The sequence below is a fragment of the Rattus norvegicus genome, chromosome 16, assembly GCF_021556685.1.
Source record: "Rattus norvegicus strain SHRSP/BbbUtx chromosome 16, alternate assembly SHRSP_T2T, whole genome shotgun sequence".
Classification (NCBI taxonomy): domain Eukaryota; kingdom Metazoa; phylum Chordata; class Mammalia; order Rodentia; family Muridae; genus Rattus; species Rattus norvegicus.
In genome coordinates, this window is record NC_141549.1 from 87,143,591 (window position 1) to 87,160,000 (window position 16,410).

The 16,410-nt window shown below is 44.7% G+C and overlaps 1 protein-coding gene and 1 long non-coding RNA gene across 6 annotated transcripts in view; one reads left to right on the plus strand and one right to left on the minus strand.

The window, feature by feature from the left end:
* Positions 1–16,410, minus strand: part of Myo16 (myosin XVI) — a 479,886-nt gene that overhangs the window by 158,642 nt on the left and 304,834 nt on the right. For all 4 annotated transcript variants that reach the window (XM_087587464.1, XM_087587462.1, NM_138893.2 and 1 more), the window contains 2 exons: positions 10,529–10,681; positions 9,069–9,269 (listed from right to left, as the gene is read on the minus strand). In XM_087587464.1, the coding sequence (XP_087443590.1) occupies positions 9,069–9,269; positions 10,529–10,681 (354 nt within the window). The remainder of the gene's footprint in view (positions 1–9,068; positions 9,270–10,528; positions 10,682–16,410) is intronic.
* Positions 14,432–16,410, plus strand: part of LOC148000658 (uncharacterized) — a 4,248-nt gene continuing 2,269 nt past the window's right edge. Inside the window, exons 1-3 of one of the 2 annotated variants that reach the window (XR_015640519.1) lie at positions 14,432–14,497; positions 14,905–15,013; positions 15,203–16,410. The exon at positions 15,203–16,410 is cut by the window's right edge and continues 105 nt beyond it. This is a non-coding gene — a long non-coding RNA (uncharacterized LOC148000658). The remainder of the gene's footprint in view (positions 14,498–14,904; positions 15,014–15,202) is intronic. The other variant, XR_015640520.1, reaches the window with a different exon arrangement.

Sequence of the window (16,410 nt, forward strand, 5' to 3'; positions counted from 1 at the left end):
TCTTGAGCTCCAATATGTCCACCATATTCCAGAGCAGGCTCCACTGCTAAGAATAGTTAGCTAACACAAACAAGACTATTATATATGGAAGGGGAGGGGGAGAGGGAGAAGAGAAAGTTGGGTGGGTAGGAGTGAATTTGATCAATATGCATTGTATGAAAATTTCAAGAATTAAGAAAAATCAAAACATTTTAGATTTTGAATTTTTGATATTGAGAAATTTGCAGTTTCTCAGCTAGTAAATTCTATGAGCAGTTTAAAAATCTGAAACATATATAAGACTGGAAATGCTTTGATCTCAAGCATTATGGATGAGGGACATTCAATTAAACCTTAGGTTTCTTGCTTTGCTAAAAGTTAAACGTGGTATAAACATAGAAATTGCCTCTTTGAATTGATTTCGTTTTCAGAATGAGCTGAGAGAAAGTGGGTATTTGGAAGGTGGCAGGGAGCCCTGCAAAGGTCTGAAGCTCCCAAGAGAGGCAGCCGGATCACATAGCTGGGTAGCCATCCTCCTAGGACACCCAGTTATAAGTGCCCACCAGCTTGGCGCTCAGAAGATCATCAATATTTATGGAACAGAAGTAAATCTGCACATCCTTCACGTCCCTACTCCCTCCCTGCGTCCTGTTATTTACAAGATGCAAAATACCCTCAGAGAAGTGGTTAGGATTAACAGATGATAAAAATGCAGAGCTTCGCAGACGTACTTGCGAATTCAATATATCACACCAGAATATATGTGAAGACTGGTTTAGCAAAATAAATAAATGATCATTTTCAGGAAATGCAAATACGCCCAGGCTACTTTTCATGCCCTGCTGCAGCTTTCCACTCGGTCTGTCTCAAGGACCTTGACTCCTTGAGGGCTGCTGAGTTTGTTCTGCTTGTCACCAGAGTTAAAAGCAGGGTACTGAGGTTTGCACATAAGGCATCTGGGAATGCTCTTTTGATAGCACAGTTTATATAGGAGGTGTGTGTGTGGGGGTGGGGGGTGCTGACTGGATCCGGACAGGGCTCTCGTTATTTTATCTGCTTCCATTTCCTGTTCTCTGTAAGTCCTGATCCACCTGGATGTAAGCCAGGCCCCATGCCTATGGAAGTGTAGATGGCATTCCCACCTTCCCAAGGATGAGCAATTACACCCTTAATTAATGAGCTTACATCATCCCCTCCTCCCTGAAGTTGCTTCTTGTCTGCTGTTTGGCCACAGCATGGAGAAAAGTATCAAAAAAAAAAAAAAAAAAGAAAGAAAAAGAAAAGAAAAGAAAGAAAGAAAGAAAATAACATGCTTCATTAATTTTCCAAGAAGTGACTTCTCCTGATAGTTTTTAGTACTTCCTTTTGGTTCCGTGAAGGAGAGTCATCATCCCGAGATAGCTGGATGGTAAACTTGGTGCAGCTGACAGAAAAGTTCGTTTGTTCCTTTCAGGGAGAAGGTATTAACAGGAAAGTGTTGACATTTTAGGAGATTCGAAGCTTCATATCTGTAACTTTTTATTTGACCGTAAAAGTGAGAGGACATACTGAACTTAGAAAGAACCCAGGATCCCTGCACTTACCCTATCCATCAGTGAGGCAGAGAGAGAGAGAGAGAGAGAGAGAGAGACAGAGAGACAGAGAGACAGAGAGAGACAGAGAGACAGAGAGAGACAGAGACAGAGAGACAGAGACAGAGACAGACAGAGAGACAGACAGAGAGGGTAAAGAAGGAGGAGGAGGGAGAAGAAGGGAGAGAGAGGAGGGAGAGACAGAGACAGAGAGAGAGTCAAAGAGACAGAGAGACAGAGAAGAGGAAGGAGGAGGAGGGGAGGGAAGGAGAGGGAGGAAGAAGGAGCAGGAGAAGGAGAGAGGGAGGGAAAAGGAGGAGGAGGAGGAGGAGGAGGAGAGAAAAAGAGAGAGAGAGAGAGAGAGAGAGAGAGAGAGAGAGAGAGAGAAACGTCTCACATGACAGCGCACCACTACATCTCCGAGGACAACCTCCAAAGGAAATTTTAATGTAGGAGGACAGCAGGGTCCAGCTGAGGCTAATGTTTATTTTTAGAAAACATCTGACTAAGAGGGGAACAAATATAGGTTGTAAATTAAGCTCTTTCCACATGGGTCAAAATGTTTTCATCAAATAACCTTTAATAGCATCAGTTTTGCTGAGGCCAGACAGAGTTGATTGTTGTGTCTGGAATTTCTGCCTGGAGAAAAAGTGAGGAAAAAAAAAAAAAAGCAGTAGCCACCCATCGATTTGTCTGTCTCCTCTGTCATTTGATTTACAGATTCACTTCCAGAGTTTTCCTGGGTACACAGTGTCTCCCACAAATCTTCAGAGACAAAGCCCAGGGCACAAGCTATAAATGTCACTCTGGGCATGGGTGCGCCTGCAAGGCTGAACAGGCTGAAAGGATCCTATGAACTGCCCGTGTCGATGAGTCAAGGTTGATTTTAATCAGTATGCCACCTAGAACACACTAGCATTGTCAGTGGGGTAAAGATTTTCCTCTGCGGGAAGACCTGGGTAGCAGCATTGCTCTAACTAAACAAGGGGTAATTTTCAGGCTCAAGCTTATTCAGTGAGGGAACTCATCCTTTGTGAGGAGAAAAAAAGCATCCGGGTATTTTACAGATAGCCCCTGTATCAATAACAGCTTCTCATCCCCACTCCGTGTTCGTCCGTCAGCAATGCGCTAGTAACAAATCCTAGCAACTGCCTGGGAAAGCACAATAACCTATAGTATGGGACGCAGGCTTACGTGTCTGGGATGACAACTCCTGCTTTATGGATGTGGTGTAGGGGGTTGGGGAAGAATCCTGATGGATGCTTTCAAAACCATAAGCACACTGTAGCAGGGGACTATAAATTTTTATCTCATCATAAAATTACAATGCAGAGTGCATGCACAGATTGGAAGGTTTTAATTTTCTTGAGGGAAATAATATTGAACGGGTATCACTGGACGTGCAGTAAAACCCCACACACCTGTGGGTTCACACCGTTAGGCATAAACCCAAATGGGAAAGAATCTAATAGTTTTGCAGAATTCTTTTTAATCAAGGTGTAGCTACCGGCCATGTGGGACAGGTCTAGCCAATGAGGAAGTGAATGTCACATTAGCATAAGTTAAGGCGCTCATCTGCATGCTCTCTCTCTCTTTCAGTGCAGGTATTATGGCTTCCTCGGATAGAGAAATCACTGAATTATCTCCACTCATCTTTCAGGGAAGTCTATAAAGTGTGGTGGGAAAGCAGTAAGAGATCGCAATACAACCAGAGTGGTTACAGCTGTCCTAATGCTGATCAACTTGTGTCAGGAAAAAGGCAAATACTGTTAGTAAGCCCAGTTCTGCCTTCTAACCCATGCGCATTCATGAGATGTAAGAGTGTACAGGTTCTGGCAAAACAAACAGGGATATTTTAACACTTAAATAGTAAGTAAGTCCATTGGTTTACCAATATTCTCATCTGGACAAAAATCGTAAACTGACTGAATGATCCCCTTAATTTATTTTTGATCTGTCTATTCAAATTTTTATTAGCCTTGTGGCCTGCTTATATTGCAGGCTTTAGACTACTGTGGAGGGGCCATGATAGACATATTTGAGGAAATGTGTAAAAATAATCACACATGCACGCACTGACAGCCTACTCCTTAACCCCCAGAAGAAATTATGAGATTCATGATTATTTTTTTTCCTCAATTTTATATTTCATGGGTGTACAACTGAGGGTCCTTGTGTTCACAGTCATGTAGCTGTGGAATGAAACTCCAACTTGCTTGGGTAAAGCGGTGCCTCTTTTCTTTCCTCTACACACATGGGTTCTGCAGAGTGTAGATGATAAAGCACTATGCATGTTGGCCCAGAAGGCGGAGAGAGGTGAAGACACGGGGCCATGTGAAATGAGAAAGAGGACTACCACTTTCCAGAACTCCTGTGTGGAGGGTCTCTCCCAAATTTATGTTCACCAAAAGTTATAGACTGTTGGTTTGCAACGTTAACGGCAGAGATGGGAGGAATGCATTCACAAGTCAGGGGCTGACTACATCCTGTTAGCAGAGAGCCAAGAGGAACCTGTAGATGCTAGCATTTGAGCTTCTATCTTCCGTTACTGGGAAGATACATTGCAGTGGGATGAAGCCAGCCAGTTTCTGTTCATCTGTAGCAAGAGCTCTAACCACCTCACCCCATAACTGCACGAGCTTGATGAATCACTGGCCCTCGCCAGAGGCCTACTTAGAAACCGACACGGCGATGTTTACGCACAAGGATGTGGTCACTGTGCAAGTGTCAGGCACCACGAGGACCGTAAAGCAAGTTGAAAGTAGCATAGATTAGGTCAGGAACATGACGTTCAGAGAGATGGCTCAGATCTAGGACAGAGGACATGGGATGTCTAGGTGAGGGGAAGCACAAGAGACAGAGAGAGAGAGAGAAGTGCAGGGGTTAGCTCAAGATAAATCAACGATGAGGAAGAAACTCTAAAATGTTATGTGTCCGTGTATTTCACTTTTCTTGTATGAAAACTGGCATGAAACAATGAATGTTTGTATTCTCTTCCTCAGGCTGCTGCCGGAACCTGTAAGCACAGTTTGGGCAGCTGCAAAAGAGAGGTCTGGGCTCTTGTGGTTCTGAAGAGAGAAGGTGGCTGGAGCTCTGGGGGCTAACACATAGATCCATCCCGACGCCTTTATCCAGGATGGCTCTACTGGCTCATGGTCTCTGTCACTCTAATCATGACCTGTTTGGGTCCCATGACTCCTCAAGCCTCTGCACTCAACCGTTAGAATCAGATGACCCAGTCTCGGGCCATACACTGTAGCCTTGAGACACACACTAAGACATTTGCCCTGAGCAGGGCTGTCCACAGCTTGAACACACAAGGATCTGCTCATGTGAGCGTGGGATGTGCATTTCACAACTGAGTCTTTACATTTCGTTAACTTAATCTTGACCTTCAGCCCCAGATCACTTTACAACCTCAGAGTCTGTTCACCTTTCCTCACTGCAAACTTTAGGAGCTTTGAAGCACAATTTCTGAGTAGAGTTAGTCTAGCATCGCCCTGATTGGAAATTCACCTCTCCTAAGGGCTGATACTGTCAAGCTGTAATTCTTCTTTCCTTCAAGATACCGAATTCTAACAGCCAATGAACGCAGACACACTCGTGGGTTTAATGCCCATCTGTCACTTAAATCATCAGGTTAAAGAGCAAATTCTAAAACAGGTAACTTCACATGTGATTTAAAAATTGGCTGAAACAAATAATCAAACAAAAAGAAGCCAAGCCCCCCCAAGTCCCGAAAGCTTTCTTTAATTCAAACACACACTCATTAATGAGATCTTGTTAATATTTCATGCACAGCCTCTCCCCATTTACTTTAAAATATTTCTGTAATGGAGACAGGAAGCTGCACCACGCTCCTGGGGGTAATGAAACATTCAGATGTGTTTAGGAAGGATCATCAGATGTAATTCAGATAATGGTGCTTAAACATTCCTAAAAGGACCTCAGAGCTTCTGCCTTGAGAAGCTCCCTAGGCAGGGTAGAGGCTCCTCTCTACAGTTCCCAGGTTGGGTTAAGTTTATCCAGAACCCATCCAGACAGGGACAGAGGAACAATGTTAGTGTCATCCCAGCAGCCAGCGCTCCCTCCCACAGGGTGTAGCATATTCCCATTAAAACAAGAAAGTCAGCCCACCGGGCAGGGAGCACAGAGTGATGCGGGATGTCTACACGGTCCATCTTGTCAAGAAGAGGCTACGAAGAGGCTCAGGAGCACATGGATTGGTTGAGCTCTCGCTTTGCGGGGGGTCTGCTCTGGAGTCAAAGGTTACACCGCATGCGCAGTACATGCTGCTTTTAAGTGGGTGAACTTTTCCTGTATCACTTAATCAACAAAGCATAGAATGTTCGTGATACTCCTGTTTCCCGCTGCAACGGCCCAACACGTACATGCCTGTGGCTACATCTGACAATTCGGAAGGCATATGGGCTGACATATTGCTCGAAATCGCATAGAATCTACGCTGTAGCATGTGAACGGGGCCTCGGGGACTCCTTTGGCTGCAACTCATTAGTACATCTCAGCAAAATGAAAGATTTCTGTAAAGCCACAAAATCGACTCCAATTATGGAAAAACTCTCTTTAAAAACAAAGATGCTTTTAAAGGAAAATGTGTGATTCCATGGGGGCTTTGGCTCTGTATCAACTAATCATCAGGCTGTCCCGTCTTCCTTAATTTCTCTAAGAACTCGGTGAACAAGTCCCTAGTAATTTAAACTGTCAGTGGTTTTCCCCTTAAAGTTTCAAAAACAAAATTAAAATGGAATTGCTATTAGGTACTCAGAAAAATAATTACAATTGAACTCAAAATAACCAGGCTACAATTCTGAGTCGCGTGCTGTTCTTGGGTTTTTAGTGCTCAGTACTTTGTATGGGTCTGCTTTGTCTACGAGGCACGGTACAACAGACGTATGAATAAGGGCGTTCGGATGCAGGCCTAACAGAGATCCTAGGAAGCTAGGATTCTAGGAAATCTTAGGGAAGTAATTTCCTAAATTAGAAGAAGTCATGATACCCAACTGTAGCTATACACATGTTTTCTCCAAATTCAGAAAATGTATCGTGTGAAGAAGGCAGAGTTTAAAGAATCTGAAGTTAACAGTGGAACATTCTTCTACTTGGAAGGTCTTGGAAGAGAATGAGAATTACGGTTGGAAACTATTAAAATATAAAACCTTGCATCAGTCTCTCCCCATGTCCCACGAGCCTCTGATACTGATATCAGTCAACCCAATTTCTCACAGGGGCATCTTCTGCCTAACATCCACCCTATCTGTTGGGCTTCCTGGTCTCCTCCCTGGGCTCCTGAGAGACCTCTCTTGTCCATAGTTGTTTCCCTCCATGCTGTTCTCAGGTTAGGTCGGTCAGGATGCACACCGTTCGATCAGCGTTTGCATTGAAACTCCATGCCACCAGCTTAGAAGATCTGAACCTGAGCGTTTTTGGTGCTCCCCTCTCTGGGATACACGCCTTGGGTTGACAGTGTAGTCCCCGCTTATCAGCGCGTGAGGACAGTGGGGTCCTACTGGCTCTGATCCATAGCGTTGACTGTCCTTTCTCTCACTGCCTTCCCAACCCCTTCTCATGGATCCCACCTCCTTATCCCCTGCTACTGCTCAAATGTGGATGCTGGCCAATCACACGAAAGCCTGCTCTGCCTTTCCCCTAATATGTCTAAAACCATCTCCTTATTACAACTTCATCGCATCCCCTCTGAAAATGCCAGGGCTTGAGGGGAGGGAGCCCTCAGGGGGGTGCTCACAAATATCCACGGAATAGCCAGAAGCAATAATATTAGATGTTTCACAGTCAATGGAACTTGCACCCTTTCCCAAACACATGGGTGGATGTGGGGCCTGCCCACTCACCCTCACTGCTCTCTGCAATTGCTTCCTTTGCAGACCACTCTGCACCGGGGAGTTCAGGGTTCTCTGGCTACCAACTGTCCAATGCTATTGCCCTGGCTTAGAAGGCAGAGGCAACGGAGGCTGTACCTCTGTGCTTTCTGACATGTCACCAGGTAAGCCCACCACACACCTGACCTTCTCTTTGCTGTGGCAATGGTGAACCCCGTGTCTAGTCCCTGTCTCTCTGATACTGAGTGTGAGGGTGAGCTTACTGCTGTTCTGCGATGTGGCACCCATATAGGAATTGGCAACAGGCAGGTTCATGGCATCCTATAGAAGCACCCCTGAAATTTCAACTTAGACCTTCTCAGAGTTCTTCTTCTAAGCCAAGTTGTTTTCTGTGCGGGTGACGAGATTCGTTTCTGTCTTACGCAAATGAGTTCTGTGTAATACAGTGACGCGTACTTCCAGAGTTCAAGTGTCCACCGAAAGGCCCTCTCCTTCACTGTTAGCGAGTGCCTCCGGAGAAGATCTATATACTTCTGTGAGCCAAATAATTGCATCCGCACATAGCATTAGGCCAACAGCTCTAGCATATTAATCTTGTTACTTCTCCTGTTAAGTGTATGCTATTCACGGCTCATCTCTTACCCTCTTCCGGCGGACACTGAAGTCTCAATAAACAAGGGAAAAGATCAAATGGGGTGCTCCACAAGTCCCCCACTTTCACGAAGTATTAACTCCAAGTGAAGGTGTCACAAGTCCCTCACTTTCATGAAGTATTAACTCAAAGTGAAGTTAGTGTGTGTGTGTGTGTGTGCGCATGTGTATGTCTGCCTGTGTCTGTCTGTCTGTCTGCCTGCCTCTCTCTCTCTCTCTCTCTGTGTGTGTGTGTGTGTGTGTGTGTGTGTGTGTGTGTGTGTTTATAATCCTAAAAGTGGAAGGCATCAATAATAGACAAGAGTTGGGTAGAGAAGAACAGAGATTATTTAATTAAGAGGTGGATAAATGTGTTGTTACGTTGGCTGGAAGGATGTTTCTACTCTACCTGGGAAGGAGTTTGTGGGAGTGAGAGAGACTCAAGAAAATGAGAGGATAAGAACACCGGGCCTGAAGAGAGGACGTGTCAGAGAGTTGTGGAAGGTAAGTCACGGGACAAAGATGCATTCATCTGGAGCACTCGAACATGAGACAGCAAAGGAGGGTGGGGACGCCCCGACAGGCAGGGGTTAGACTCTGAAGGAAGAAACAGTTTTCCCAACCCAACTAGAATGCTGGGAAAGGTTGAGGGGCTGCTTTCTTAGGCTCTGAGAGAAAGACTTCAATACTAACCCCACATTCAGGCCACGCCCATTCAGAAGCCCAAAGTTTATATAAGAAAACTGCCCCCCTCCAATGTGGAGTAAAGCTATTTATAAGCTTGGGGCTCTTCCACTCGTGTTAATTGAAGTCTGCACACAGAGTGAGATAGCCCCCCTGCTCAGCACACACAGTTCTGAGTGATGAACTCAGCCTCAAAGCAAAGGCAAGGAGCTTGCAAAAGTTGATGACCGTGGGCTGTCTGTGTGGCCTTTGAGTAGCATAGCACATCCTGGAACCCTGTGCTGTGCAGCCCCCTCCCCTCTGGTGCATCAGTACACAGGGCACACCACATGGGCCATCCACTCACCCTTCCTGCGTAGTGCATGACAGTGAAGGCTGCGCCTTGACCTTTGAAAGCAACATTCCCGTTGCCGTCCTTCATGGGGGAATAGACTGCATTTGTGTTTGATGATTCCAGGAGACCCTGCAGCTTCCTGGGAAGGTTTGGCTCCACTGACCAAATCGCTTGACTCTCCTCGTCCAATAGGGAGAAGAATCCTGATGGTTTCTGAAAGTCAGCAAAAGTCGCATGTTTACTTCTGTTACTCCACTCAGCATCCTTGATACATGCTCTCCAATTTTATTAGATTCACGCAGCTAACCAGAATGGGAACGTTTGGACTTTTAACACATGTCTATGGCTGCCCATGGCTGCACTCAGACACTTTGGACCCCTCAGACCTCTTCCCCTGACCACTGGGTATCGGGAATTAGAGCACTATGCTACAGTGTTAGGAAAACACAAATGGTTTTAGAGGAATCTATCATTGTAGAGACAAAAGGTGGAAAATGATATTCCAAGCTTTCAAAAAAAAGAAACTAGATGGTGCCTATTGAAACACTAGTCAAGCATTTAGAGGTGATGGGCAAATCCATACAGCATCCCATGATAGGAAACAGAAGTTGCTGTTGATAAAACGTGCTTGATAAAATGTGTTCTCACATGCATTTATTATGTCCCCCAACTGTGTGTGTGTGTACGTGTACGTGTATGTGTGTGTGTGCGTGTGTATGTGTGTTTATGTGTGTGTGTGGTATGTGTGTGTATGTGTGTGTTCATGTGCATATCCACATGTTTGCATTCCAGGGCATTCATATGCAGGCCTGAGGCAACTTTCAGGAGTTGGCTGTTTCCCTCTATCAAGCATGTCCAGGATGATAGGTGCCTTTACCACTAAGACATCCTGCTGCCTCACATAATAGATCATTATTGATTCAATAAAGACACTGAGTCAAAAACTTTTCAGTGTACATAGATATAATAAATATGAATATAAACACATGAGGATGCCCTCGGGTTTAATTTTAATCAAAGATTAACTTATCCAAAAGATATATATAATTTTCCACCTTTCAAAATGTAAATTTTAGAAGCTTTAAGGGCCAATATACAACAAACAATATATCTCATGGTCTCTCGGTCTTAGCTTATCAAACTCATTTTGTGCATCAGACTCCTGTAACTGGCCAATGAGACTTTCAGGTTTGATAAATAAAATGGTGACTGTCCTTGTATCAGCGAGTCCCGGTATTTCTTGTCCTTTCAATGAAGTTGTGAGCTTTCCAATGAAACTGGAAATTTGGGTAATTTGGGTAATTTGTGCTCTTCAAAAAAGCTAGGGGAGGGGATTATAAAAGCATTGCAGAATCTCATATACAAGGCTACCTCTATACAAACAAGACCTTCAGAAAAAAAAAAAATCCTCTCTCTCCAGGGCACCTGAATGCAGGCATCCTGTTAAGTTTCTAATTATGTTATATAAGTACCTGGAAGAAGAAATCCAAAACTCCAGCCTGGTTACCAGGAGAACAGGCAGTTTCCATGGCAACTCCCTCTTGTACACACTCTGTTTGCTCTTGTAGGAAAAGCACTTCTTGGATATAGTGGTGCATTTTTTCGTTGGTCAGGTTGACACAGAGCTGTTCGGGGAAGAAAACAATACAGCAGATAACTCAGTCTGCTATGCAGAGCCGCCCGCTCATGCCGAAGTGACCCCACTTCCCAGTGACACACAAACTGGGGACATCCACACTAAGCCTCCCATTAGGATGACTCATGAATCCTGCCCTGGAAGGCAGCCTCATCCTGTCACTTTTGAGGTCATATTGTCCCAATCTTCAACATGACACCTCATGTTAAATAGGACAAATGTAACCACAACGCCAACATACAAACAAGTCTCGAGTGCTAGGAAAAAAAGGAAACCACTTTTAAAAGGAAGATGGATCCGGCTCTTGAGGACTGGAGAGAAATGCCTTTCTACCATGGTGGGTTCCAGAGGAGTATGGCGCTTGTGTGCCCTGCTTCTGGTTACCTGTTGAGATTTCTTCTAGAAACTACATCCAGGAATAAGGCTTTATTACACAAATAGTGTTTTGAAATCAGAGTACAGGCTCCAAAAGACAGACCGGAGAAAACAGAATGTTATCTTTTAATCTTAAGTTTTTCTTTTCTTTATTTCTTCTCCCATTAATTAACTTATTTATTGACTTTACATCCCAATCACAGCCCCTTCCTCCTCCCTGTTACCCTCCCACAAGCCGCTGACTTGAGCTTTCGCTTTATCTCGAAATGTTTGTATATTTCTTCACCGTCTCCCCACCTCACACACAGCACACCAACCTCATTGAAAAGAGGTCAAGAGAGGCCAAAGCCCAAGACTGGGAGGACCAAGAGGAAGATGTCTGGCGGGTGTCACTGGGGTTTCAAGAACATGGCTGCTGAGGCATGAGCCTGACCCCGGCGTCTGCAGGGACTGCCCCAACACCTGCTTTGCCCACATCTTTCTTCCTGACTCTCTTCAGTTCCATCAACCCCATCTCTGCTCTGCCTACAGCCTACCTCCTGCAGGGCCAGTCCCTTCAGTCTCACAGAGCCCTGTTTCTCTGCCATGTGTTCCCTGAACAATTCTGTAACTAAACTAGCATTTTGGAGTGGTTCCATTTCAGGAGAGGGCGTCGTTTCTCTTTCGTACACTTAAGGTAAACATGGCGGGCAGGCATGCTGAACTCTAATAATTTTACAGCAGTCATTATTTCTTAGTAACAAAATTACCTCCGTTTAAAGGGAATTGGACATTTTAAGCGGAGGAATTTTAACCCGGGGAAACACAACAAGATACATTTTTGAAACAAAGTGAAAACACTTAAAACTTCGAATTCCCTTCTCCACTGGCTATTTTCACAAGCATCTCTATCTTTTGGTAGTTAAGACGGAAGTGGTCAGCATGAATGTTCCTTTCACAGCAGGGATCTATCAGATGCAGGCTTAACAGTTTCACAGAAAGCGCTTCTCTTCCAGAACCCGGGCTGGAGATCTGTACTCCAGAAAAGAGCCCTAGAGAGGCTCTGATGGACAGGTGTAGCTTCGCTGAGGTCAGACAAGGGGATAGGCCAGCTGGTCCCCACAGGTGAAGGTTGTACTGTGGCCCTCACATGCCGAACGCACACGGATCCTCCCTTTGTCAGCTGGAGGTTTTCTCCCTATTCAATTCTCTTTGCTGTAGTCACAGGGCAGAAGGAGTGACATGTCCCATTTAGGTCACCAATCTCTGCTTCAGCTGTGCCTACAGTCACCCGCACAGTCAACTGCCCTGACTGTCCTTATTCAAGAGAACTGATCACACCAAGTGTGTGCTTATCTAAGAAGCTTTGTGCTTTAGGTCCCAGAAACCCCAGCTTTCCATACATCCTATGATGTCAACACACAGTTGAGGAGCAGACGGGAGGTGTTCTAGAGAGCTGTTGGTCAAATGCAAAAGAGGGGAGGTGCCAGAGAAATGACACCACTGGTGCCAAATGACACCTCCTGCTGCTGAACGTGAGGAACTGAGTTCAAGTCCCAAAACAATATGGTAGAAGAGAACTGACTCTTGCAAATCCCCCTAGCAATGTACTGTGGTAATGCACACGTCCATGCATGTCCACAAAATACACACAGGCACATAGGCACACATAGGCACACACGCACACACACACACACACACACAGATGCACATACACACATAAATATTCACACGAGAGAGAGAGGAGGGGGTAATACATTGGATTCGGAGCGTTCCGAGGTCCTGCAGGAGTGGTGGTGGGAAGACCATGATAGAAGCAAAGATCTCAAATTTAAAGTGATTTTCTCTTGTTCTTTAGGCTTCACCAGGACTGAGTGGTTCCTGTTTAATTTTAGGTCTCCTTTTGAAATAAATTGTAGCAGATAATCTTCAAATCTACAGAAATTCTCTTACACTGTGAAATCGGAGACCCAAGCACACGATGATTAGAAAGGACGGTAGTCCTGGAATGTCGGCTTTCTATCTAGAACTGAGAATTCTTGTTCTCACTGTATGGTTGTCAATATATCATGTTTACATTCTATTTCTAATATACCTATACTGATCAATGTCTTTCCACGAACATGTATATATCTATTCCAGTGAATTATATTGATTAATACTATATTTGATATATTTCCACATGCAATGCTCCATCTGTCCTATAGTAATAATAAAAATTTGCCTGTGTGACTCTTTCCTAGTGCTGGCCACTGACTTGCATCTGGAAGCAAAGGCTGCTCCTGTGTTCCCTACAAAGAAGCAGATACCAGCTTCCAGAGGAGGTGGGGGGTATCCAGAGGGGATTATCTGCTACCTGGGGTACAGTGACACTAGACCTAGGAAGACTTGGGGTGTCTGGGGAGGAGGAATACAGGAAGATCTTTCTTGGGGGAAACTAGAGACTCGCCCCGCTTCCTTTTATGAACAGAACCTTTGCTGTTTTGTTCACGTTACTTTTGTTCTAAACATGATCTTCCCTCTAACCCTCATCACACACGAATGCCAGTGTCTCTGGTTCGGTTCTCAGTTTTACCAACATCCACGCCAGCCATGTCTCTTCAACTGCACTGACATACCAAATGCTACATGTGTATTCACTTTGCGTTTGGACTGGACTTGATATAGCACAGTAGCTCAGAGGACAGTCAAATACAGAATTCCTTCCTGCCTGGTACCTACTTGAAACATCAAATGTACTTTTCACTAACAAAAGAGGGAACCAAACTGGCCAACGCCCAACGATTCTGCCTTTGTTTTCCCTCCGTGTAAAGAAAGGTGTGTGTGTATGTGTGTGTGTGTGTGTGTGTGTGTGTGTGTGTGTGTGTGTGTGTACATGCACAGGTGTATAACACCCTCAGAGGAAAACTTATTAAGTGCATTAGTCAAGCTTCTATGAGTTTCTAGAAGCAGAAATCTGCATTCACAATCTAGAGGACCATTGGCTTCAATGCAAAACAATTGTTATTTCTCCCTTTCACGTCTACCCATTGGGGTTATATGAGGGGTATATTAGACTTCTGGGAGCTCCCCAAAGCAGACTCAGAAGTAGGTGAAGGGTAAGGATAAATTACTATTGAACAACTGCTAATTAGTATGGGTACCGCTCTTATTAAGACACATGCTTCATACATGAAATGAAATAACAGGTTTAATAATAAAAGTGGTTCACTCCTTGAAGTCTCTCTTCAGTAGGAGAAACTTGGGCTTATCCAGATGGCCCATCGTTTGTATTAATGACAAACCTAATTTCTTGAGTAAATTTTCACCAACTGTTCTCCCTTCGTTTTTACTGCTCAGTGAAATCTATCTAGAGCAAAACTAAACAGTGCATGACGTGTACATCACAAAATTAAGGGAAGAATTAATCAAAGCTGACTCGAGTAGAAGGCAGAGCCCTGAGTGCCCATCGGTAAGGACAGCGAGTCTCATTCCTTGATGCTCACTGGAATTAAATGGGAGCTTTGTGAAGGTGGCTGATGTCTGGGTCTGACCCCAAACCCATTAAATCGGACTGGGGCCCAGGCTTTGATGTGTTTAAAAGCTTTTCAGGTGGTTGTAGAACATACTGAGCTAGACAAGGGGAAGAAAGCACAGCCTGTTTGCCCATTTGTTCATCATTTAATCTAAAATATGGACGAAGTGTGATGTGTATGAGTGGGTGCATGTGTCTGAGAGAGAAGATAGGTAGATAGATAGGTAGATAGATAGATAGATAGATAGATAGATAGATAGATAGATAGATAGATAGTATATTGAAATTTCATATATTGGACAATTCACAAATATGTACAGAATATCTAACTGAGATGTTGATAGCTATTTTCTAAGAAAACCTGGAAGAGGCTGACGCCTCCTGGAGAAACGCTGAAGTAAGCCAAGCTCACAAGCTTCTGTGCAGGACTCCCCAAGGCCTTTAAGAAGTCAGGTAGGTGATGGGGGTCTCTTTCTCGACTCTTCTGATCACTTCCTATTTGTTGTCCACATCGCTGGACATGCTTCCCCTGGGAGTCAACTGTGATCAATACATTGGGTATAAAGTGGGAGCTGGTAAGGGTGGCAGGGTATCCTTCCAGTTGTCCTTTTAACATTTCTGGATCTTGTCTCTTGCCCAAAGCTTCCTACCCTACCGTCCTGGCTTTTGAAAAGGTCCAGTTCCTGCTTCCTACCACCATCCTGACAGAGTGTCTTGCCATTGCCAGCAGCCAGGTCCTACCGAGACAGGCATTGCTGTAGTGACACTGGACTTCTCTGAGAGACCCTTTGGCAGCACATAGACTCCCTTTCGTTTGTCCAGTTTCCATTTTGAAGATAAGGTCAGTGGGTCCTGGTCCCTGAAGTCCCTGTGTTGGCCACCTGACTCTCAGTGAGGTGTTGAGAACACGGACCCTCAAACACATGTCTGGGTTATGTGGGGTTGGTCTCTGCCTCCATCAGGTGATGTTCCTAATGAAGAGCCTGCTAGGTTCTGCCTCTTCCCTTGCCCTCCCGCTCATCTATCCTATGAGGAGCAAGCCTCCTACCACGGGGGATGCCGTGTCCAGACAATACCTTAGGAGTGGACACAACTTTGCCACATGTAACACCTTTGGGTAGCTTGACATGGAGCATCGCAGAAGAATCATGAGACAATAAGTTCTACGTTATCTGGGAACAAGAATTCTGTGGCCACAGCACAAAACGTTCAGTCAAGTCAACGTGTTGGGTCTCAGGCTTGATATTCAGGAAGCAACTGGCCTGTTGGATTCCATATTTTATAAGTACTAGGCAGCTCAGGGTGGAAAAGCATCAGGTCAAAGGGAAATGACTTTTAGATGTTTTGCAGGACACCTCATAGATCACACCTCAGCCTGGGCAGAAACCAGGCTCTAGAATTAGAACAGAGCCTTTGGCGAAAATGCCATTAATCGAAAGGTTCTGGCATTGTTTCTTATTGTTTACCATTCCCCAAAGAAAACAATGAATCCACGATTTCGCTTTGCTTTGGCAATAAACTATTGCCTGAATCAACATACTTTCTCCACATAAAGTTACAAACACAGGCCTAGAGTCCCTTGACGTATTATTTCTACTTAGTGAGTTGCTGGGCTCAAGACCCCATGGGTCTGTATCTGAGCTCTAGCCTGTGTCTTGGCCCCATGAAGGCTTTGGGGTTATCCCTTAGCATTCTGAAGACAAAGTGAGAGATCACACAGGAAAATAAGCTCACTCCAAGGAGAAGCCTAAGGAAACTAACCCTCTGTCCATCGAGTGCCAAGACTACCCATAAGTACTTCTCTAGTTTACCATTAGGTCTTCAGGTTTTTCCAGACAGCCAGTGTGTTA